At 41.0% G+C, this 24866-nt stretch overlaps 1 protein-coding gene across 4 annotated transcripts in view; it reads left to right on the top strand.

Moving 5' to 3' along the window:
• Nucleotides 1-495: 495 nt before the first annotated feature.
• PREP (prolyl endopeptidase) overlaps nt 496-24866 on the top strand; it is a 177242-nt gene continuing 152871 nt past the window's right edge. For 2 of the 4 annotated variants that reach the window (XM_073336890.1, XM_073336889.1), the window contains exons 1-4: nt 496-659; nt 4548-4622; nt 18617-18750; nt 23082-23212. In XM_073336890.1, coding sequence (XP_073192991.1) covers nt 615-659; nt 4548-4622; nt 18617-18750; nt 23082-23212 — 385 coding nt within the window. In that variant the 5' untranslated portion in view covers nt 496-614. The remainder of the gene's footprint in view (nt 660-4547; nt 4623-18616; nt 18751-23081; nt 23213-24866) is intronic. The other 2 variants (XM_073336887.1, XM_073336888.1) reach the window with 2 other exon arrangements.

Below are 24866 nucleotides of genomic sequence, written 5' to 3'. Positions count from 1 at the left end.
CAGCTTTCAGAACTCCATATGTGGACACTCCTCAGTGCCTTGGTCTGGTTGAGTTCTATCCCCTTCCAAATAGCTCAAACTAATTTGGAAAAAAAGACAGGGTTATTCCGGGTTTGGTGCCCACACTTAGGAGCTGTTCCAGAGCAGCTCACCGTGGAGCTCAGGGGCTTAGTGCATGTGCAGCTCCACCTCCCATGCTGGAAGGGAAAGAGGTCGTCAGTGTTTTCTTCCTCCCCTCCCAGCCGCTTCTGCTGTGTGCACTCCGTGCACTGCCCCCTGCCCGGTAGCCGCGGGCGGCGCCCTGCGCAAGGATGCTACAGCGCCACCACGCGGGCAGTATCCCCGCAGCCCCCAGGCGAGCCGCGGCGGCCAGGGACCGTGCCGCCCCTTGCCTGCAGAGGGCGCTGTGCTCGCTGCGCTGCCGGCTCCCCGGCACGCGCAGCCCTCTTGGCTGCGGGCGGCGCTGCCAGCGCAGCCGCTTCTTGTCACCTGGGCGGGCCTTGGCTCTCCCCTCTCCCCCCTCTGCTTACGGCTACAGAGCCAGCCCCGAGCTACCCCTCTCGCCGGCCGCGCGCCCGCCCGCCCGCCTGCCTCCCTCTTGCGCGCCACGCACCATGCGGAGCTTCCAGTACCCGGAGGCCTATCGCGACGAGGCTGCGGTGAGTTCAGCCCTGACCCCGCTCTCTCCGCCTTTGTCTGCCGTGGGCGGGTGCCCCCCCCCCCCGAGCAGCGGCCCAGCCCCTGGCCGGCACGTGGGGCGCGTCTCCCGGCCGGCCCCGGGCTCTGCGCCTGACCCGGTGGGGCAGCGGCGGTCTCTGCTGCTGGTGCCCACGGAGGGGAGCGGGGCACAGGCCGGAGCCGTCGTTCCCTTGGGGTGAGGTGGCGGGGCAGTGCCCTGTGTTTTCGGCCACTCCGGTAGGGCCTTCCAGCTGGGGAGCCCCAAAGGGCTTGTAATCCGGAATGTCCCCTCCCCACGCTGTCAGTTAGGAGAGTATTAGCAACCCCATTTGACAGCTGTAGACATTGAGGCTCTCCCTTCAGCGGGAGGCTAAGTGACCTGCCTGGCATGCTGGTTAGCAGTGCTTGCTCTGAGCTAGCTGGACAAGGGTCTCTCCTTCGTTTTTGTTTTCTTTCAGGAAACTTTGTTAGCATGATGTTATAGAACTGTGCTGATTACTTTGGTTGGTAATCACAGTCTGTATTGTGTGTTGTGGTGCAATTTGTAGCACAGGTGTCCGTGAAAGGCAAACCCTGTCAGTAAGGGGTGTACTTCACAGTTCTGAACTGTGAGCTTCATCCCAAACTTGAAAATGTTTTCTCACAACCCACACCATATTTTTCAGCTAAGCAGGTAGTAATGCTTTGGGTTTCACACCCTTGATAAATAAAAGCATAATCTTTGTCCAGTAAATGGCACTTACATTTTGTTTTAGTTTTATAGAACTCAAGAGGTACTCGTGCTGGAATTCTGCACCACTGCGCAATGCAGAATTGTGAAGATTAGTGTTCCCCTGTGCTGCTGCGGCTGACTAGCAGGAGTGAGATTATATTGTATTATTTCTAGGGTTGTCAAGTGACTAAAAAATCATTAATTGTGTAATTAAACAATAAGAGAATACCATTTATTTAAATATTTTTGGATGTTTTCTACATTTTCAAATATATTGATTTCAGTTACAACACAGAACACGAAGTGTACAGTGCTCACTTTGTTTATTTTTTATTACAAATATTTATACTGTAAAAAACAAATAGTATTTTTCAGTTCACCTCATACAAGTGCTGTAGTGCAATCTTTTTATCATGAAAGTTGAACTTACAAATGTAGAATTATGTACAAAAAGTAACTGCATTCAAAATTAAAACCATGTAAAACTTTAGAACCTGTAAGTCCACTCGCCCAGTCGCTCAGATAAACAGGTTTGGTTACAATTTGCAGGAGATAATGCTACCTGCTTCTTGTTTACAATGTCACCTAAAAGTGAGAACAGGCGTTCACATGACATTGTTGTAACGTGTGTCACAAGATATTTACGTGCCAGATGTGCTAATGATTCATATGTCCCTTCATGCTTCAACCACCATTCCAGAGGACATGTGTCCATGATGATGACAGTTTCTGCTTGATAACAATCCAAAGCAATGCAGACCGACACATTCATTTTCATCATCAGAGGCTGTCTGCACTACAGCTGGGATCAACGCTCTGAGATTGATCCACTGGTGGTCGATTTAGCTGGTCTAGAGAAGACCTGCCAAATCGACAGCAGATCACTCTCCAGTTGACCCCTATACTCTACCCCCAACGGGAAGAGTAAGGTAAGTCAACGGGAGAGTTTCTCCCGTCGACCACCCCCTGCAATGTAGACCCTGCAGTAACTCGACCTAAGGTATGTAGACTCCAGTTATTCATGTAGCTGGAGTTGCGTAGCGTAGGTCAACTCACTGCGGTAGTGTAGGCACAGCCTGAGTCAGATGCCACCAGCAGAAGGTTGATTTTCTTTTTTGGTGGTTCGGGTCCTGTAGTTCTGCATCTGAGTGTTGCCCTTTTAAGACTTCTGAAAGAATGCTCCACAGCTTGTCCCTTTGTGGACAGCACTTCATATTCTTAAACTTTGGGTCGAGTGCTGTAGCTATTTTTAGAAATCTCACATTGGTACCTTCTTTGCATTTTGTCAAATCTGCAGTGAAAGTGTTCTTAAAACAAACATGTGCTGGGTCATCATTCGAGACTACTACAACATGAAATATATGGCAGAATGCGGGTAAAACAGAACAGGAGACATACAATTCTCCCCCAAGGAGTTCAGTCATAAATCTAATTAACAGATTATTTTTTTAATGATCATTATTAGCATAGAAGCATGTCTGGAATGGTGGCCGAAGCATGAAGAGGCGTACGATTTTTTAGCATATCTGGCATGTAAATACCTTGCAACGCTGGCTTCAAAAGTACCACGCGAATGACTGTTCTCACTTACTGGTGCCTGCTTCTTATTTACGTCACCTGAATCTCCCATCAGTGTAAACAAACTTGTTTGTCTTAGCGATTGACAGAATAAGAAGTATGACTGAGTGGACTTGTAGGCTCTAAAATTTTACTCTGTTTTGTTGTTTAGTGCAGTTATGTAACCAAAAAAAAATCTGCATTTATAAATTACACTTTCAGGATAAAGAGATTGTACTACAGTACTTGTATGAGGTGAACTGAAAAATACTATTTTTTTATCATTTTTACAGTGCAAATATTTGTAATAAAAATAATATAAAGTGAGCACTGTACACTTTGTATATTGTGTTGTAATAGAAATCAATATATTTGAAAATGTAGAAAAACATCCAAAATATTTAATAAATTTCAATTGGTATTTTATTGTTTAATAGTGTGATTAATCACTGTTGGGTTTTTTTGAGTTAATCACGTGAGTTAAGTGCTATTAATCAACAGACCTAGTTATTTTGATAAATAAAATATTTAGAATTTTGCAGAATTTTAAAATATTGTGCACAGAACTTTTAATTTTTTTTTTTTTTGTGCAGAATTCTCCCAGGGGTATAGAGGGTAACAGTGTTGTGTTAATATAATCATAGGACACATAAAGAAAGGAATCACTTTTGGCATTTTCCCCAAATGGTAATGTCACTGTTTGGGTACAAGAAATAAAAGCTAAACTAAATCTTAAATTTATGTCAACTTTTTTGAAGTTTACATATATAACATCTGTAGAAAAAACATAGATTTAAATTTTCCGAAAGTGACTAGTGTATTGCGTGTTTTTGGATCACCAACTTGAGACTTCTTAAAATAGCCTGACTCCCATAGTGCAGGTGCTCAGTGTGTCCAAATATCAGACCCTTTTGAGGGATCTCAAGCTTAGCATCCAAAAATGGAGGTCTCCAAAATCTCCAGTCTCTCTTGGAAAATTAAGGCCTTAATCTAAATGATGAAAGATGCAGAAAATTAGAAAGTTTATCTTATATGATGATGTATTTCTAAGACTCTCACTTCGCTTTCTGTACATCAACATTCAGAATATATATTTTGAAAACTAAACATCTCTGTGTTCAAATGGAGAAACTGATGTCCATTAAAAATAACCATGTAGGTTCTATTAAAACTGGTTGGTAGTTTCCCCCCCCCCACCCCCCCACTTCCTGCCCCACAAAGGCAGTGATTTAGGCCCTAATCCTGTAATACTAGGTATGTGTTTAATGTCACTCATGAGAAGTATTTGCAGAATTGGAGTCTTAGCTGACACTGCCAAAAAGATCAGCTTGATTTTCTACTTTTAAAGCTGAGTGAACTATAAAACTTGAAATGTCTGAACTAAATTCACACCCTGGCTTGCCATGCAGTAACTTGTCATGTAGACAAGTGGAGAGTGTTTGGTTTGTTTTTTTTTTTATGTTATTCACATTGTGCTTTTTTCTTCCCAGCTCTGTTGTTCCATAGAGCCTTCATCTTGATGTGGATCATTTGCTAATTTCAAAACAAAACAAAGTTTGCTTTTGTGTTTGTTAAAGCAATGTCTCTCTCTTAAATTCAGGTACATGATTACCATGGGTGTAAAATATGTGACCCGTATAGCTGGCTGGAAGACCCTGATAGTGAACAAACAAAGGTAACTTTTTATCTATAAAATTGGAAGTTTTGACATTCATCTCTTTGTAGGCCTGAGACATGCTTCCCCGTCTGCAAAATATTGGTAACTTTGTAAAACTAGCATATTATGTCCAAGGTAACAGTACTCTTTGATATCAATGAAACAATGGTATTAAGACACCACATCTTGTGACTTTGTTAATGTAGAGATAAAGATATTAAACAATTTAGATAGTTCACATCTTATTTATAGTGCAGCCCACATATGGGTGTTGAGGGTGTGGCAGTAGTAACAACAACAAAATAATGGCTTTTGCTTTCAGCACCCCCACTATAAAACTTGTTCCAGCACTCTTGCCCCATATCGACAGATGATTCCTGAATATCAAGGGTCACCGAACTCAAGTTTCTGTTTCAAAATATTCTAACACCTAAAATTACTGTAGCCAAAATAGTAGAAGGAGATTCTCTTTTCTTTGGTTTTACTTTGTGTATTTGACAGCACTTTGTGTAAAGTTTCATTTTTCCTCCCCTGTGTCACCAAGATAGCCGTTGATTTTGGGATTACCCTTGTGAATAAGGTTACACACGTGTATAAGTGTTTGCAGGGTTGATCCAAAAGTAGTTAGTCTATCATGTTAGAGTGGGTTTTTCATGTAGCACCAGGAGGGAGAAAACTATTTGATTAAAAATAAGAAATTGTCATAGGAACTCGGGGAGGATGGGACAGAAGTAGTGTCTGAAATGGCTCTTAACTTTTTTCCTTTAAGGTGACTGTTGTCACAGTTCAGGGCAACTGCACTGGTATTCACACCTCTGTGGTCCAACAAGGGCACATGCTCTCAGGCTTGCGGCTTCCCAGCTGTCACCTGTCTTGAGGGAAAGAGACACATCTTCATCCAAGACCAGGATTTTTGCAGATTGCTCAATTCCCTGCCTACACTGAATTCCCCAGCAAGTCAGACTGCCTCAGCAGGCCTGCTTTGCTTTTCTTCTCAGAGGCTGTAAACAGCGTAATTGACCATAGATTTAAGTTACAGCACAGCTTTTCCTAAGCAAGCACACTTATGCTTAAGATAAAAGCATTAGAGAGAATATTTTAAAATAATAAAAAAAATCCACACGCATGCTAATAATCTTACCAGATCACCCAAATTCTGTATAAGGGCTTTGACAGATGTACCGTCCTTTAAACAGCACCAAGGATTTTTTTGTGCGGTCACAAATTCACAACAGCTGTTAACTCAGAACAAGTAGGCCCATGAATCTGTGATTATTATTATTTTATTTTATTATTATTTTTTAAAAGGTTGGGTCTTTGACCCTTAGAAACAATGAATAAGTAATCCATCAGACAATGCGTTTTCCTCAAGATGTAGCTTTAATAGGTTGGGCCCAGAAGTGGGGAATTTGCATTCCCTCCCCCCAGGTATTTCTCTAGGTATCCCACTAAAATTTGATTATCCCAAAAGTTCCTTCTTTGTGGCCCGTTATTTTAAAATAGAGCTTTGAAGCTCATAATGCTTCCCAGCTTTTACATTAGTCATGTCTCCCTCCTAGAGATGTTACATTCAGTCCCCCAGTAATACGTAAATATTTGCATTTTTAATATAATGAACTCCTAAAATGCTTAATTCAATAAGGTTTAATTTAATTCAGTAAGGCTTAACTTAATTCAAGTAAAAGTATAAAAAGCAACTAGTTAAAGAGACAAAACCTAACAGCAAAATTTTTTTAAAGTACATCAGAAGCAGAAAGCCTGCCAAATAGTCTGTGGGGCCACAGGCTGATAGAGGTGCTAAAGGAGTACTCAAGGAAGAAAGGCCATTGTGGAGAAGCTAAATGAATTCTTTGCCTCTGTCTTCACTGCAGAGGATATGGGGGAGATCTGCACACCCAAGACATTCTTTTTAGGTGGTAGATCTGAGGAACTGTCCCAGATTGAGGTGTCGAGAGGAAGATTTGGAACAAATTGATAAATTAAACAGTAATAAATCACCAGATGGTATTCACCAAAGAGTTCTGAAGGAACTCTAACATAAAATTGCAGAACTATTAATTGTGGTATATAACCTATTGCTTAAATCAGCCTCTGTACCAGATGACTGGATGGTAGCTAATATAACACCTATTTTTAATTAAGGGTCTGGAGGCAATCCTGGCAATTACAGGCCAGTAAGCCTAACTTCAGTACCAAGCAAATTGTTTGAAACTATATTAAAGAACATAATTATCAGACATAGATGAAAATGATATACTGGGAAAGAGTCAACACTGCTTTTGTAAAGGTATCATCAATATTTTAGAATTCTTTAAGGGAGTCAACAAAAATGTGTACCAGGGTGATCCAGTGGATATAGGGTACTTAGACTTTCAAAAAACTTTGACAAGGTCCCTCACCAAAGGCTCTTAAGCAAAGTAAGCTGTCATGGGATAAGAGGGAAAGTCCTCTCATGGGTCAGTAAGTGCTTAAAAGGTAGGAATAAATGTTGTTTTTCACAATTGAGAAGGGTAAATAGGGTGTTTCCCCCAGCGATCTGTATTGAGACCTGTGATGTTCAGTATATTCATAATGATCTGGAAAAGGGGGTAAGCAGCATGGTGGCAAAATTTGCAGATATTAAATTATTTAATATAGTTAAGGCCAAAGCTGACTGAAGAATTACAAAGGGATCTCATAACTGGGTGACTGGTCAATAAAAAGGCAGGTAAATTCAGTGTTAAGTGCACTGTAATGCGTGTTGGAAAAAATAATCCCAACTATACATACAAAATGATGGGGTCTAAATTAGCTGTTACCATGAAAAATATCTGGGGTCATTGGAGATAGTTCTCTGAATACACCCGCTCAATGTGCAGCCGCAGTCAAAAAAGCTAACAATGTTAGGAACCATTAAGAAAGGGATAGGAAATAGGGACACAAAACATCAAATTGTCACTACATAAATCCATTGTATGCCAACACCTTGAATACTGCATGGAGTTCTGGTCACCTCATCTCAAAAAGGACATATTAGAATTGGAAAAGCTACAGTAAAGGACAACAGAAATGATTGGGGTATGGAGGAGCTTCCATACAAGGAGAGATTAAAAAAGACTGTTACTGTTCATCTTAGAAAAGAGATGGGTGCGGGGAGTTAAGATAGAAGTCTATAAAATCATGAATGGTGTGGAGGAAGTGAGGGAAGTGTTGTTTACCTCTTCACATAACACAATATCTAGTGGTCATACGATGAAATTAGTCGGTAGCAGGTATAAACACTTCTTCACTCAATTTGGAAGTGTTGGCAGAGTATGTTGTGAAAGCCAAAAGTATAACTGGGTTCAAAAAGAAATTAGATAAATAAGCAAGCAGGAGGCTCTGGGGAGCAGCTCCAAGGCAGAGGGCAGGAGCAGCACATGGCAGTGGGGGGAGGAACAGCTGAACTGCTGGCAATTGATAGCCTGCTGGGCGGCTGCTGCACAGGGAACTTAGGGCAATGGGGGGGCGGGCTGCCGGTCCACCCTGGTTCCAAGCCCCCACCAGCTAGCTCCAATGGGCTGCTCTTCCTGCAAACCATGGACAAAGCAGGCAGCTGCCAGATGTTGTAAGGGAGCATTGCACAACTTTAAACGAACATGTTCCGTAATTGATCAGCAACCTAACAACAAAACAATGTTAACTGGGACGACTTTAAGTGAGGAGTTCCTGTAGTTGTCTACCTACATTCCTCACTGGCTTTTTGCTCTGCAGCAGAGGGAAGAAGGCATGGGTCTGCTTTCTCTCTCCTATGGGGAGCAGCGAATTTGATACTCCTGTCTTCCTCCTCATCAAAAGGGGTAGGGCGGAAGAGGAGGGACAGCCACACTTCCAGTAGCAGAACAAATAAGCAGGGACTGAGATTGTAAGAAGTTTGGACTACCCAGGGTGCTTCAGGAAGTACCAGGGCTGGTTTCAGTGCAGCCCTAAGGTTTTCAGCATTGAGACCTGTGCCCATCCCTCCCCTTCTCCCAAAAGCTTTCCATTTCTCAACACTCCCAGGCCCCCAGGTATCTTGGGGGGAAATGGTATAAAATCTCATTCAGCTGGCTCCATAGATCACTTTTATGTCTTCTGCTTTGCTTTGAAGGAGCATCCTGTGTCATTTGTCTCCATAGAGTCAGTGTTGCCTGCTGCTGATGCTGCCACCCCTCCTTTTGATGGAGTGAGCAACCCCGGCAGGGAGGCTTAGTGTCCTTCCTAGAAACAGGAAGGAAAGAGGGACTCTTGAGTTGAGGGTAAGGTGGGGCAAGAACCTAATGTTAACTTTAAACAAACAAGATCAAAATTAGTCTCTTATCCAAATAGACCTTCTGTTATTTAAGTGGGTGCTAATGTGTATATATAGGTGACCTCTAAAAATTGTTTTTTTTTTTAACAGTGGTACTTACCCCTTCCATACCTCATTCTCCAATCCTGTTGTGCCTTTGTATGTTGTTTAGAAATGCTGCAACGTGTATCTAGACATATCTGAATCCTAGAATATCTTCTCTTTTTTTCTATATGATTTTCAAATTCTACTTGGGTCAGGCATGCTTATCCTTATTGAGGGTGGGGAACCTAACATTTCATCCAACCAACTCCGTAGATAATCTTCGCTGTCTTCTTTTTACACTTTGTACCCATTTAAGAGATATTGCTTTGAACTCTCCACCTTGGTGCTACCAGGCTATTATTGCTAATGCGGATTGGCTGAAAATACTGAGGTCAAATTATGTGAAGAGCCTACTTTAAATTCACAAGAGTAAAGAAATTCCAAGGTAAAACTGAAAACTCTGACCTTCTCTCCTACTAGTGCGACCAAAGCAGTCACCATTAAAATGAGGTCATGATTAAAATATTGATATCTACATCAGATATTGAATTATGTTCTTGTGAACACAGACATTACTGTGGTTGAATTTAGCAAAAGCGTAATGATGTGCTAAGGTGATCCTGAGTGCTTATACATCAATTCATAACATGCATGAAACTCTTACCCAGTGACTGGGTCAGGGAGATTATACTAAATGACTCACCCTTTATGTGGGCAGTTGCACCTTTTCTGAGCTTCCTTTGTAAAACAGCTGCACAACGAGGGTTGATGCCCAGGTTGTCTTGTTGTGGCCATTTCATCCCAGAGAAGGAACTCTGAACAGGGGGTAGAGATGGGCTGTTGATGGAAGGAACAGTTATCCTCTGTGCATTGAGAGACAGTTCTGAGGCTGCTGCTGCTTGGTGATGAGGCAATGGTGCCGTACCTGAGGTTTGCAGGAGGGACTTGCCTGTGAGCAATTTGAGACCATCTCTGTTCAAGAAACCAGGACTCATGTACACTTCTTAAGTAAATATAGTAGTAATACATTAACTCCATGTCACTGATTTCACCTCTGACACGAAACTGATCAGCAAGGTCTGAAATCTGCTACTGCTTGGCAAAGGGGCAAAAGTAATCGTGCATCTGGTATAGCAATACTGTGATTTTTAGACCAATACCCTTAGGAAATAGCTGAATACTAAGCTTAACCTAGTGGGTGTTGTCTTTGAAGGTGAATTGCAAGTGGTTTCTCCTGTTGGTTGGCTGGCTTTAAAGACCTAGCTTCAGCATTAGATGCTGAGTGCCCCAGGAATAGTTGGTGTATGAGCAGACATGTAACTTTAATTTATTTTCTACCTATGTTGTTGCAAACTGAAGCCTTATCGATCGCTTCTTGCTGTGGAATGCCTCAATATGTAGTCTGCTAGTAATATAACCACCACAAAACAGGACAGAAGAATACCCTACCCAAGGAAGGAAGGTCCTTCCCTTTCCAGCTCCAATATTTAGATAGTGCATGCAGGACATGAAATAACAGTAATAAAGGAAACCATATAGAATTGCTGAATAGTGGAGCCAGGGAGAAATGATACTTACTCCTTTGTTGTACTCCACTTTCCAGTCTGTTTATACAGCAGCTTTGACAACAGCAATAGAGCATGTGCTGGAACAAGTAATTGGATTGAGATTTGTGATCAGACTTTGCAGCTTAGGAAAAACAAATTAATTTACACACTTCCGATAATCCTTTCAAGTGTACATTTTAGGGACATTTTGCACTGTTGATAAACAAATTAAAATCACTTCATCAGCCTTCAGAATTTGAAGAACAATTACAGTTAATTCTTACTAATCCTGGTGATCTTCCAAATGTCTGTTGTTTATTGCTTGTGGGTTTTTTCCTCTTTTTTATTTATGGATAAGCTATGTACTCATGAAAATAATGGGCTAGTTGCTGTGTACTGTATCCACTTCTGTGCAATCATATGCCCACAAGCTTAAATCCTAACCTTCAATATGCCTTTTTTCTCCTGAAGCTTTTTTGATCACACCATATCCTATTTTATAGTATGATACCTTCATTTATGACATTGTAGTATGTTTTAGAGTTCAAAAAAAAAATCTGATTTATGTTACGGCATAATATATGGTCGGTGACTAATAATGTACTGGGTGGCATTGAGCTAAAATTTGTCACTTCATCACAGGGCTAGAACATCTTTATAATCCGGCATAAAAAAAGGCAGGAAGAGCGCTTCTCAACTTTATGGCTCCTTTTCTTATTTATCCCTCTGTTTCTACTGTATGAATTATAGTCTATGTACACATGAGGTTTGCTCATTATCTTTTGAAGGACAACAGAAGAAATACTATACATCTTATTTTTATGTAGTGGCTTTGATACCCAGTATTGCAAAATGTGTCACCAAGAATGTCTGTCTGTCATAAACTAAAGAGAAAAAGAGGATTGAAGGTGAAATTTAAAGTGAGGCTCCCGAGCCTCAGTCTGCATATCCCTGCGATAAGAAGGTTTTTGCCCACCTAAGTCGGTTAGGCTGGATTTGTCTCTAATTTTTTATTTATTTTTAAGTGTGGGCCAGGCCTAAGCCATGCTGGCAGAAGTCCAGTTTTGCCAGTGTAACTCCACTAGGGGCTTTTGCCAGGACAGCATTGTCATCACACCCTTAACTAATGTAGCTATGTTGGCAAAAGTTTGTATTGTTGATCGGGGCTGAGAGCAGACTGGGAATAAAAAGGACAGAGATCAAGCAGCAAGAGCAGTTAACTTGGGGCGATGGAAATATAATTTAGTTATAAGCAGAAGGTATGCTTGGAATAATAAACTAGAAGTGAAACTATTTTAAAAGAAAAGGAGTACTTGTGGCACCTTAGAGACTAACCAATTTATTTGAGCATAAGCTTTTGTGAGCTACAGCTCACTTCATCGGATGCATTCAGTGGAAAATACAGTGAGGAGTTTTATATACACACAGAACATAAAAAAAAATGAGTCTTTATCATGCACACTGTAAGGAGAGTGATCACTTAAGATGAGCTATTGTGGGGGGGGAGGGGGGGACCTTTTGTAGTGAATTAAGGTGGGCCATTACCAGTAGTTAACAAGAAGGTCTGAGGAACAGTGGGGGGGAATAAACAAGGGGAAATACATTTACTTCGTGTGATGACTCAACCACTCCCAGTTTCTATTCAAGTCTAAGTTAATTGTATCCAATTTGCAAATTAATTCCAATTCAGCAGTTTCTCTGAGAGTGGTTAGTCTCTAAGGTGCCACAAGTACTCCTTTTCTTTTTGCGAATACAGACTAACACGGCTGCTACTCTGAAACCTATTATAAAAGGACGCATTCAAATAGGTTTGTAGTAATATCTGATTGATCCTTCTCCAGTTGCACTTTGACTTGTCTCTTTCCCCTTAGAACTCTGTTTAGTTTTACACTATAATATTTAACTCCATCAGTGATACCAGCTCTGTTCTGGGGGATGGGTTTTGTTAGATTGATCGCCCTTTTAATGGTAGGATATATGTTTCTGTTTTACTGCTGAACAAATAGAACTCGGTATAGTTCACTTACAGAAACTCTCAGACCGCTGCTGAACACTTTCAAAAATTCCACCCCAACTCTGCTCTCACAGAAGCCAAAGATAAATCCCTCTCTGACTTCAGTGGGAACAGAATTAGGCCAGTGCTGCACACTTCTGAAAACCCCATCCTGTGTATGGGGAAATTATTATCCTGTTGAGAGAATAGCATACCTCTACCCAGAGAACTGGTGGGTCTGACAAAGGATTGGTAAATAACTTAACAAACTTTGCTGCATAATTATTTGAATACTGTTCAACCTGCTCTGGAGTGAGTCAAATATTTTATTAATAAACTATCAAAAATACATCCAGAATTGCTGAATATTTTTACCAGTTGAATATTCAAACCGCTACACACATTGTTTCTGATATATTTCGCATTTAGCCATTCAGCAAAAACTTCAGCATAAAGCCCATGACAAAATAAAATTTAAGTTGAGTTAATTAAAATAAAATTTAATTAACTCAACTTAAATTAATTAAGTTAATCAATTAATTGAGTTAATCAAAATAAAATTTAAGTTGAGTTAATTGCTTGAGTTAGCTGTGATAGACAGCCATAGTAAAATAAATATATATATACATTCAGTATGTTGAATGAATATTTTAAAACACAACTGTTGAATGTGTGTATATGTATATGTGTGTGTGTATATAAAAATATAAATAAATACAATTTTTTATGCTGGTTTTCATCAAACCCAGAAATTCTGAAATCTTCATTTTAAATTTTTTTCCCCATTCCTCCCTCCCCTCCCCTTTTTTCCCTGTTTTCCTTAATTATTTTTTGCCACTCAATGCAGTAGGATAAATTGTCTAGATTTTTTTCACCTTTTCTTTAATTGCTCTGTAATTTCTCAAAGCTTCCTCAAATTTGGAAATGATAGTTGCAAAAGGAGAAATGAAACTCTTTAACTGTTACTCTGTAACTCGTCATTGGAGAAGTTTTGAGAAATGTATAAAGAACTGAGAGAGGGAGGGAAAGGGGAAGGAATCGGGAAATAATTCCCAATCCCTGTGAGATGAAAGCTTTTTATTATTTTTTTGGGGTGGGGGGGATTTTGCTTCTTTTTTAACCAGATTTAGCAGTTCTCTTAACTACTGTTCAATTCCTGCCAGCAGATGATCTAGAACTGCCCCTTGTATCCTCTTGTGGTGGTTTGCAGACACTTGGGGATGTTCCGTAGCTCTGTAAGGAATTGTAAATTCACTCAGATCTGAGGGGACTGTCCCCCTGCAGAATGGCTGCTGTTACGCCCACCTTTTTCAGGGCAATTGGTAGAGTGCAGAGGAGCGTTGTTTTCCTCTCACTGTGCATTTATTGCATTCATGTTTGCCCTGCATCAGGTCAGTTGAGCGCTGACATGCAAATAGAATGAAGGCACTTCAACTCCCTTTAGATTTATGTAACAAACAAGAGATGGCAAAGCCAGCAGAGAGCAATAAATTTTATTTTTCTCTGGGTAACTTTTTTAATGCAGCTAGCACAGATTGCTTTATTCTTTTTTCCTCTTGACTTTCCTTGAAATTGGAGCTTCTTGGGGGTTTTTTGGGTGGCGATGGTTGTTTTTATTTTTAATAACTTCTTCCCCCCCCCCCCTTAGATGTCCCTTCTGTGTCTTGCACAGAAAAATTGTTTCCTCCAGTCATACTTCTGAGTAGATCCGTGGTAGAAGAGTATACTGGTGTGGCTTCCTTTTCTCTTGCTGCAGTACTGTAAACACCCTATTGCTGAGCCCTTTCTTTGCTGTCCGCCATCCTATAACTGTTTTTAGTGAACAGCTCACCTCTACAGAAGTGAGATATTGAACATTTGGTAGAGCAGGGCGCCAGGATACTCGGGTGGAAGTTGAGAGTTGATGTTGGTAGGGGGACAGAAGGAGGGGGCTGAATAAGGAGGAAGGTTGCTGGGAGGGTAGTCTAGTGTATTTAACTGATATGTAATTTTTAACAAGACACCTGCCACCATATTGTGTTTGCTTATATGTCATATCCCCAGCCTTCATCTGATTTTTGTCTTAATAGAATGTGTGCTTTTTGGGCAAGGACTATGCCTTCTTCGGTGTTTGGAAAGTGCCTAACGTGCTTTGGGCATTAACACAATATAATTAATTATAAAAACAGTATATCCTTCATTTAAGTTGCTGATATGAAACTGTGGAAAAATACATAAATACATTTGGACTTTTTGTGCTCTGACACATAAAGAAATGTGGCTATTGCTGTAATCTAACTGGATTTAAGATTAAACAAATAAGGAAAAATTATGTTTTTTTGGTGGGCACTGTGGTAAGTAGCAGAAGTGCTAGCAAACGAGTTATACTATTTTGAGGTTGAACACAGATACTTTTTTATATCTACTTATCTACCTACCTACCTACATATTCCACTACTGGATTAGTGAAGAAGATAACTGTAATAGCTTTCTGTATAGTGTCTCTTTTTCTATATCAAAAGGCAATCTAGTATGTTAGAAAAAGATTGTCAAATATTTAACCACACCTTCCATTTTTGTGTACATATGTAGAAGACACATGATGGGGTGGTACAATATTATTTATAAGACCTCAGTGCTATATGGGGATATGCTAGCACAGGTCTCTACCTACTCAGCCCTGACCTACACTGGAGGGGGGGGAGGGTGTTTTGATCTAAGTTACGCAACTTCAGCTACATGAATAACGTAGCTGAAATTGACGTACTTAGATCGACTTACTGTGGTGTCTTCACTGCGGTGAGTCGACTGCTGCCGCTCCCTCGTCGACTCTGCCTGCGCCTCTCGTGGTGCTGGGGTACAGGAGTCAACGGGAGAGTGCTTGGGGGTCGATTTATTGTGTCAAGACTAGATGTGATAAATCCATCCCCGCTGGATTGATCACTGCCCGCCAATCCAGCGGGTAGTGAAGACATACCCTCAGGGTCCCAGACCTGGAAGACTCTGCTCTGCCCTTTCCTTCATAAGCATTGGGATTCCTCTGATCAGAAACCAGAGGCCGGGACTGAATATTTCTTAAGTACAATGTGAGTTTGACTTGAGGTTCTAGCTAAAGAAAGAGAGGGATGGCAAGTGGAATATAAGTTAGAGGATCTGTTCAAACTAATGTTCTGAAAGAGAAAATTCAGACAAATTTAGTATGAATTCTGTAGTCCTACGATGTGATCAGCAGAGAATGAAGCTTGCTATTATGAATGCATTTGCTACAGTCTTTAAACATATGGCTGTTTCCCATTTTCTCCTCACTAACTGTGAAGCTTCACTTTGAGTCCTTCTACTGTACAAATCAATAACTTAAAATGGCTTTGTCATTTCACTTTTATTCAGGGCTTTGCGCTTGACTAAAGTAGTGCACTCTATGGTGACATCTTCATAAGAAACTGGCTTTCTTTTTTTCCCTTAAGCGCTAACTTGAAAAAAAGCCAGGTTGTTTGTATGAAAGACACAAATATTTTGTCTCCTCTTAACCTTTTTATTGTCTCCTTCTCTGCTATCACTCAATTCTGTACTTCTCCAAATCTAATGATGTGACATTTGTCGGTTGTGAATTTCAACAAAAAATACAGGATCCTTCTCTGTAGGCTCATGAAAGGAGGGGGAGGGTATAGAATAATGTTGCTGGTCTTTTATATATCTGTCCTGAATGGACTCTGGGTTGGAAGGAAAGTAAGCATTCTATTTAGTTCCTTTCGTTTGGATGTGGCTATTTAGTATTAATGTTTCTGTTGGCAAATTTAACGTGTTCAGTGTATGTTTTGTAGAGCAGTGCCTCATTTGCGTGCAGTCTTTTGGAAAGTCAGGGTTTTTTTTAATTCTTGAGGGTAATTGTCTGGATGTTCTCAACAAAACTCTTGCAGAACTTATTCATTCTTTAAACTCTGATAATATCCCATTTATAAATATTTTTGTAACTTCTGCGACATACTTGGTGATTGAGCAGAGGCAGGGGGAAATATAGTAAAGTATTCCATAATGGTAAAGTTGGTCTAATCCAGAGGTTCTCAAACTGGGGGTGGGTGGGTCCTCTTGTGTGGGAGGGGGTTGTGGAATGTATTCTGTGGGGCATGAGAAACTTTAGGGAGGAAAAAACCTCACTGCACACATTTTACCCCACAACAACAAATAATTAGCAGAGCTGATTCCTCCAGATATGTCAGGTCCTTAGATGGCGCTGTGTGTTTTGATGGATTTCTGTTAAGCTTGCATAGCATTATACAGAGTCTTTGCCATCTGTACCTTAGTCCGTTTTCTACAACACAACGTGCACAATTAATTGTAAGCATGCATCACAATCACAGTTTTGCTCTTATTAGAATGGCTCATTGGCTCATTCGTGCAACAGAAAAAAACTCAACTCAAGTAAAAAACCCAGAAGCCGAAACGGATTCAAGTGAAGTGCCTCTGCCGCTTTTATCAGTATATGTACTTGTGTTGCGGGAGGGATGCGGGGGGCGTGAACTACTACAGACACAAAGGAGGGGGGCGCGATCAAATAAATTTGAGAACCACTGGTCTAATCTGACAGTGAGCAGAACAGGTAATGTATAAGTATTACTCTCTTCAACACACCCTATAGAACATAAGAAGGGTCCTAAAGTGTTTACCCTGTTTCTGATATAGCAGTACAATTCAGGATAGCAAGTGGACTAAGTGTGTGGCTATTTATAATAATTTGCACATTTATGTTGTCCCTTTGATCTGAGAATCTTAAGCGTTTTGCAAACATTAATTAAATGAGTAGTCAGCGTGTTTGCTATCTACAGTCTCATGATTGGGTAATTGAAATAATCAGTTTGTTTTCCCTGAATTAATTTTTTTGTTGGGCATTTATAGCTCCTAAGTTAATACTCTTGGCTAGATTTGGTTAGTGCCTGTACTAGCAGACCAGGGGCTTATGTGAGTTCCTTAGCCATATGCAAGGTTAGAATGGTACTTTTTACTCCATTGCACAAGAGGTAAATGAGTACTCAAGGTACAAGGCAATGGACAGCTAGGATCCATTATGTTTGTATAGCACCTTGCTTTCTGAAGAATTGTAAGGTATTTTAGACTATGTAAGCTATAAAGGGCTCGTTTCATCTGCTGCTGAAAAGAAATCAACTTTGGAATAAAATACAGCACCTACTTAACAGCTCCCAGACACCCTACATAACAGTTTTAGGATGTGAAATGGAAGAATATCATTTCTAATTGAAACTGCAGAAGGAATTTAAATAGGCAAAAGATAATTGAGTTGGAATTTGGCCTTGAGATGTGGTTGACATTACTACTCTTTTGTGACACTGAAATTTGAACGTCCACAAGTGATCAGGGACTTGATCATGTATCTCTCAAGAACAGAGACCCAGCTCAGAACGTACCTTTATGCATCATTCGAGTCTTCTTCACATATGTGAATCTCACCTGCTGTCATGAGGATTTGGCTCAGTGCATTCTGAGAAGGGAAGAAGTGCTGTCTTCAGAACTAACAAAGCCAATTCCTGTTTGTACCTTGGACTTCCTGGGTTTACTGTCCAGACCAGTTCTATATAGCTTGTGAGATGTGATGGATTCACACAGCTCAAAGTGTTACGTATGTCTGCCAGTCACACGCTGCCATATAAATACTATTCTTATTGGGGTGAAATACTCTTTTTATTTTTCCTTATGAATTTTCCAGTTTTAGTCGTTGTAGAGTACCGGAGGCACACTGTACTGCAGCTCTATATACTTCTTGTGATGCAAGTGAAGCTAACACTATTTATATACACATTATAATCTGATTTTTACCCAAGCCTCTTGGACAAATATGAGAAGATTTCTTAAATGCTTCTTTTTGGGGGATGGGAGGAAATCTAGTTTTTGGTGGCTGTAATTTTAATTACACAAGTGAGCATCTGAGAGTCAAAATTGAGATCTACTATTTTATCTTGAATACTTTATTTTCTATCACTTTATCCTGATATTTTGGAGGTTGGCATTGAGACTCTTCATGGGTGACTCTACACATCATATACATAGAACAATTCTTTCTGTGCTACTTGTGTCAGATAGATAGTATTTCTTGTAGGACATATAGGTATGTTTGACTCAGCATGTGCATTTTTTTTTTTACCTTCAGGCTTTTGTGGAGGCCCAGAATAAGATTACAGTGCCCTTTCTTGAGCAGTGTCCTGTCAGAGGGTTATTCAAAGAACGAATGACTGAGCTCTATGACTATCCCAAGTACAGTTGCCACTTCAAGAAAGGAAAAAGGTATGTAAAGAAAGCCGTTGGGTGCTTTTTAGATCATAAAGCTGAATTCTCAGCCCTGGAAATTCAAAATAACTATTAACTTGATCTGTTCCATTCACTTTACAAATTATCAAATGTAGTAAATTAGGAAGAATGTGATTGTGTGGTCCAGTAGATAGGATCCTAGTCCTAGAGACCTGAGTTCTATTCCCATTACTCCTGATGCCCTTTTTTTGTGACCATGGACAAAACAGTTTTCCCTTCTGTGCCTCGGATCCTTTGGTAATAAATGCCATTTAATGATAAAATTCTTTCAGAGCTTGGTATGGTCATTATATTTAAATGGACATCCAACTTGAAAAATCACATTTTTTGACTGAATATTTTGTTTCTATTATAGTTATAAGTAATACCTAGGATTACTAAACTGGAAAGGTTGGGGGGCTGGAGGAAATTATGCTATTTTTTGGTTGGTTTACTTGGTGCAATTGACAGGACTTTACATAGTCATTTTCATTTTCTTTCTATGGATATTCTTATTCTAGGCAAGGAATTCCCCTATCCCTTCCATGCTGCTTCACAGAGTTCGGGAAATGAGGACTACTCAGAAAGTGGGGTTTTGCTACACAAAGCCACGGAGAGGAGCTGTAGCTCCTCATATTTCAGATAGGGATGCTATAGGTATTCACTATCCATTAGTAATGATCAACCTCATGTGAGAGACTAACTTCAAAAAAACTCTGATTGTTGTACCACTTCTAATCATATTTATCCAGATCTAGAGATTACATGATCTAAAAAAGGCTTTCTCATGTACATCTTACTCAGTTGAAATAAGGCCTATAAACTTCTTATGGTTATAATGTTTAGAAATTAATAAATCCTATCATTTCAACTATAAGATAAGAAATAGCAGCTGCAACTAAGCATCTCTGAAACAGCAGGTATTACAAATACTCTTTAAAAAGCTCAGGGAGCACAAAAAGTTTTCTGGGAAACAGTGGTCCAGTCATGCTAATTTAGTAAACTAGGAAGTGAAAATACCTGGCAACACAGAAGTGAAACTAACTAAAAAAAAAAAAAAAAAATGCAGTCAGATGGAAAAAATACACATAATTTACTTTTAAAAAATACCCTTCAACTTTCATAATCTAAACTGCATATTTTGCAACAGGGTGGGTGAGATAGTATTTTTTTTATTGAACCAACTTCTGTTGGTGAGAAACATAGGCGCTGACTCTGTGGGTGCTCCAGCACTGGAGCAGCTATGGAAAAATTTAGTGGGTGCTTAGCACCCACCGGCAGCCAGCTCCCTCCCTCCCTCCCAAGTGCCTCCCACCCATGTGATCAACTGTTCCGCGGCATGTAGGAGGCGCTGGATGGGAAGGGATGGAGAGGGGACGGTGAAGAGATGGGGTGTGGGTGAGGGGTTGGGAGAAGAGGTCCAGTGGGGGTGGGGCTTGGGGCGGAATGGGGAGTTGAGCACCCTTGGGACCCTGAGAAAGCCAGCACCTGTGGTGAGAGAGACAAGCTTTCAAGCTGATACCGAGCTCTTCTTCAGGACCTGTGTAAACTCGAAAGCTTCTCTCTCTCACCAACAGAAGTTGGTCCACTAAAAGATATTAGCTCACCCACTTTGTGTCTCTAATATCCTGGGATCAACATGGCTACAACAACGTTGCATACAATCTTGTGCAACAGTCAGTTCTGTCGGCTGAGGGTATTTACAAGCCCATTGTCTAAGTAGTTTCTAATCTCAGGGCTTTACTTTCATCACTGCTCCTAGAGTAACACAATAGTATATAACTGTTGGATTCCGAATTGTTTTAATTCATTGATGTCTGGAAGCAATGGAGAACCCCTCCCCCGAGAAGTTGTAGATTTGACTTGACCTCACTGGCAACTTAGTAATAAACTGCAGAGTCCTATACAATGAAACGAAGACACACACAGCCTTTGCAGGTTAGCTAGGTCCTTACTAGTTTGGAATAGTTTCACAATCGGCCTAAAGAAAACTGAAGTACTGTACCAACCTGTGCTGTGGGATGTACATGTCTAACTTCTTATTAAGATCAACAGTGCTCCGCTCAAGTCACTGGAGAAGTTCTGCAGCTTAGGGAGTATGTTGTCACAAAATGCCACAATTGATAATGAAGTTGCTCATTGCTTTCCCAAGGCCAGCTCTACATTTGGAATGCGGTCACACTGGCTGTGGAACAATAAGGGCATCAAAACAAGCCTTGCTTACAGTGCTTCTATATGGTTGTGAGATGTGGACAACATATCGCTGCCACATTGGGAAAACGTGTCCCACTATTTGACCCTGCAAACAGACTGAAGACAGCACATATGGAACAAGATTCCCAGTATCAAATTCCTTAATAGTTGTGGGATGTCTGGCATTCAGAGTATGTTCATAAAAGCGCAGCTGTGTTGATCTGGCTATGTTGTTTGTATGGCTGACTTGAGAATGCCCTAGGCTAGTGGCTTTCAAACTTTTTTTCTGGCTACCCAGTTGAAGAAAATTTGTGATGCTCATGATGCAGCGGAGCTGAGGATGAGGGATTTGGGGTGTGGAGGGGCTCAGAGCTGGAGCAGAGGGTTGTGGTGCGGGGGTGAGGGCTACGGAGTAGGGCCAGGAATGAGGGGTTCAGGATGTGGGAGGAAGCTTTGGACTAGGGGTGCAAGGGTTTGGAGTGCAGGAGGGGGTCAGGGCTCTGGACTGGGGGTGCAGGCTCTGGGGTGGCGCCGGGGATGAGGGATTTGGGCTGCAGGAAGGGGCTCTGGGTGGGGAGGTGGAGGGGCTCAAGGCTGGGGCAGGGGATTGGGGTGCAGGATTGGAGTATGGACTTGCCTCCAGTGGCTCCCGGTCAGCGGCACAGCCAGGGTGCAGAGGCAGGCTTCCTGTCTGTCCTGGCGCTGCGGACCGGAAGAGGCCAGAAGCAGGTCTGGATCCTAGGTGGAGGTATGCAAGCAGCTTTCGTGGCTCTCGCCCACAGGCACCGGACCCCCCAGCTCCCACTGGCCAGTTCCCGGCCAACAGGAGTGCGGGGCAGGGGCAGCACGCAGAGCCCTGTGGTCCCCCCGCCTAGGAGACGGACCTGCTTCTGGCCGCTTCCGGGGCGCAGCGTAGTGTCAGAACAGGTAGGGACTAGCCTGCCTTAGCCGGGCAGCACTGCTGATCGGACTTTTAACGGCCTGGTCGGCAGTGTTGACCAGAGCCACGGTGACCCAGTGCCTTACATTCCAGTACTGGCTCATGACCCACAGTTTGAAAACCACTGCCCTAGGCCATACTGTGTGGTCAGCTAAAGCAAGGCACCTATTCTCATGGTGGCCAGTAAAAAGGGATATAAAGACGTGCTTCAATGTGCCAGGGTGACAAATGGGAAGCAACATCCCATGACAAAGCAAGATTTGTCATGTCGCCACTAACTGCTTTGAATCAAGGTGCATTAACATCTTGTGTGAAAAATGTGAACTGAGTAAAGCAAAGATGCGACAGTCTTCTGTCCCACATGCAATCGTGTTTGCAGTTCTTATCGTGGTCTGAACTTGCATACGCATCTTCACCTATATTGTTTGCTGAATCCTCGTACATGAGATTCTATCATCATCACTAATTTACGAAGACGAGATCAATTTCTTGGTTGAATTTATTAATTTCTAAGCACGCACTTCTAATACCCATTCCTCAGGTGGACAGCACCACTAATATAATTTTGTAACTCTTGGTTCATGCAGCTATCTCCTGACACTTATTACTGTTCTAGACCTTAGCAAGGAAATGCAGGGAAACAGTTTCAAATGCAGTTTCTTGTATTTAAAACTTACTTATCAGCCCCCAGATACAGTACTCAGGATGGAAGGAAAAATAAAGGAGTCATTCCCTCTAGGAAGCATATGAGGGGAAAAGTTTAGAGAATGAAAATTCTGAATTATTATTTTTAAAACTTAGAAAACCTTTGCACTCAGTATTACTGCTTCAAAGGTAAACAGTCCTGTGAAGCTTCCCTAACTTGCTAACATGTCAAGGTTGTCAAACGGTTCAGTGTCATGTTGTAGTGTGGAAGTTACTTCATCCTCTATTGTATATAGTTAGTCTGTGTGTGTTTGGGGTTTTTTGGTAGAGGGTGGCTTAGATGAATTCCACATTCCTCTATTCCAGAAGCATTTGGATACTCTTTTGTAAAGATGTTACTACTGTATGGCTTCTGTTTCTTTTATGGCTTCTTATCAATCTTTCACACCCTACTCTTCTTCTTCTTTTTTTTTTTTTTTTTTTTTTTTTAAAAGTTGATCTGGAAAATTTAAAATAGTTCCTTTTTACTTATTCAGTTTGTGTTTTCCAGGTATTTTCACTTTTACAATACTGGACTGCAGAACCAACGAGTATTATATGTGCAAGAATCCTTGGATGCTGATGCCAAAATATTTCTTGATCCAAATAAGCTTTCTGATGATGGCACTGTGGCTTTACGAGGTCAGTGAGGCAGGAGATTTTTAAAAAACAGAGGCTACAAAAACTATAAAAGTTAGGGGGTTTTGTTTACATCAAAACATAATGTTCATAAGTATTTTTATGGGGAAAGCTGTGGTGTCTGATAGGGGTTTTGTCTACTCAAAATAAAAAAGCAAAAGATAAAAAGGTGAGTGCGAGGAATTCTCATTACTTAAAAAAATTCCTAATGATTATTAGTTTCTTATGTGTCTGCGGAAAGAATATCTAATGTCACTTGCTAACCTTGGGTAATCTTTCCTCGGTCTCTCTCTCAGCACAGGCTGTTGGCTTTCTGGATTGTTTATAATCCTCATATGCATTTGTGTGATGGACACCTCTAATACTCAGGTGCCTCAGCACTTTCTAGTGTAACTTCTTTCAAATGTCAGTTCAAAGTATTTGTCCAGCTTTATGCCAGAAATGGTAATTATTGGGCAAGGCAGAGTGGGAGTTCTACAGAGTAGTGCTTTGCCTCTCCACTGATTGTCTGTCCAGTACAGAGTCTAGTTAAAGATGCTGATCTACCTTTTACAAAAGTTTTTGTATGTTAATTAAGCTGTACCTGTGGCACTGTCATGTCAGCCTCATGCTACATCCATGCACAGCCCAGCTGCCTTGAACAAGCAACGAATGCCTCTCACTTGAGGCAGAATCCTAGTGAAGGCCAGACAGTATGTAGCTTTTACATGAGCTAGCAGGTTGAGTTAAAGAGTGTGTGAGGGAGCTATGGGCTTACCTTAACCTACTAACTCATGTGAAATGTACAAGCTGCCTCTGTAGGCTGAACTGTTTGGCAGTAGTGACCATAATGTAATTAAATTTAATATCCTTGTAGGAGGTGAAAATATCAAAACCTCCACCACAGTAACATTTAACTTTTAAAAAGGGGAACTACACAAGAATAAGGATGCTAGTTACATGGAAATTGAAAAGAGCAGTCACAAAGGTAAAATGCCTGCAACCAACATGGAGACAACTTAAAAACACTATAACAGGCTCAGACTAAATGTATACCCCAGATAACAAAAGACTGTAGAAGGATCAAAAGAATGCCACCGTGGCTAAACAGTGGAGGATGGTAGAGACAAAACGGCATCCTTTAAAATATGGAAGTCAAATCCTAATGAGGAAAATAGGAAGGAACATAGACACTGACAAGTAAATTTAAAAAAAATTTAGTAAGGCAGACCAAGAAAGCATTTGAGAAGAACTTGCTAAAGATGCCGAAACTAACAGTAACCTTTGGTTTTTTTTAAAAAAAAAAAATACATCAGAAGCAGGAAGCTTGCCAAACAGGAGTGGGGCCACTGGATGATAGAGGTGCTAAAGGAGCACTCAAAGAAGACGAGGCCATTGTAGAGAAGCTAAATGAATTCTTTGCATTCGTCTTCACTGTAGAGGATGTGGGGGATATACATCAGAGCTGATCTTTGGTAGTGACAAAATTTGAACTGCTGTCCAACTTGATGTGTCAGTAGAAAAATTTCGGAACAAATTGATCAATAAACTGTAGTAAGTCACCAGGACCAGATGGTATTCCCCCAAGAGTTCTGAAAGAATTTAAGTATAACATTACAGAACTACTATCACTGAAATCAGCCTCTGTACCAGATAACTGGAAGGTACTGAATGTAAT

The sequence above is a fragment of the Lepidochelys kempii genome, chromosome 3 (assembly GCF_965140265.1).
Source record: "Lepidochelys kempii isolate rLepKem1 chromosome 3, rLepKem1.hap2, whole genome shotgun sequence".
NCBI classification, from domain to species: Eukaryota; Metazoa; Chordata; order Testudines; family Cheloniidae; genus Lepidochelys; species Lepidochelys kempii.
This window is presented reverse-complemented; position numbering and strand designations above follow the sequence as displayed.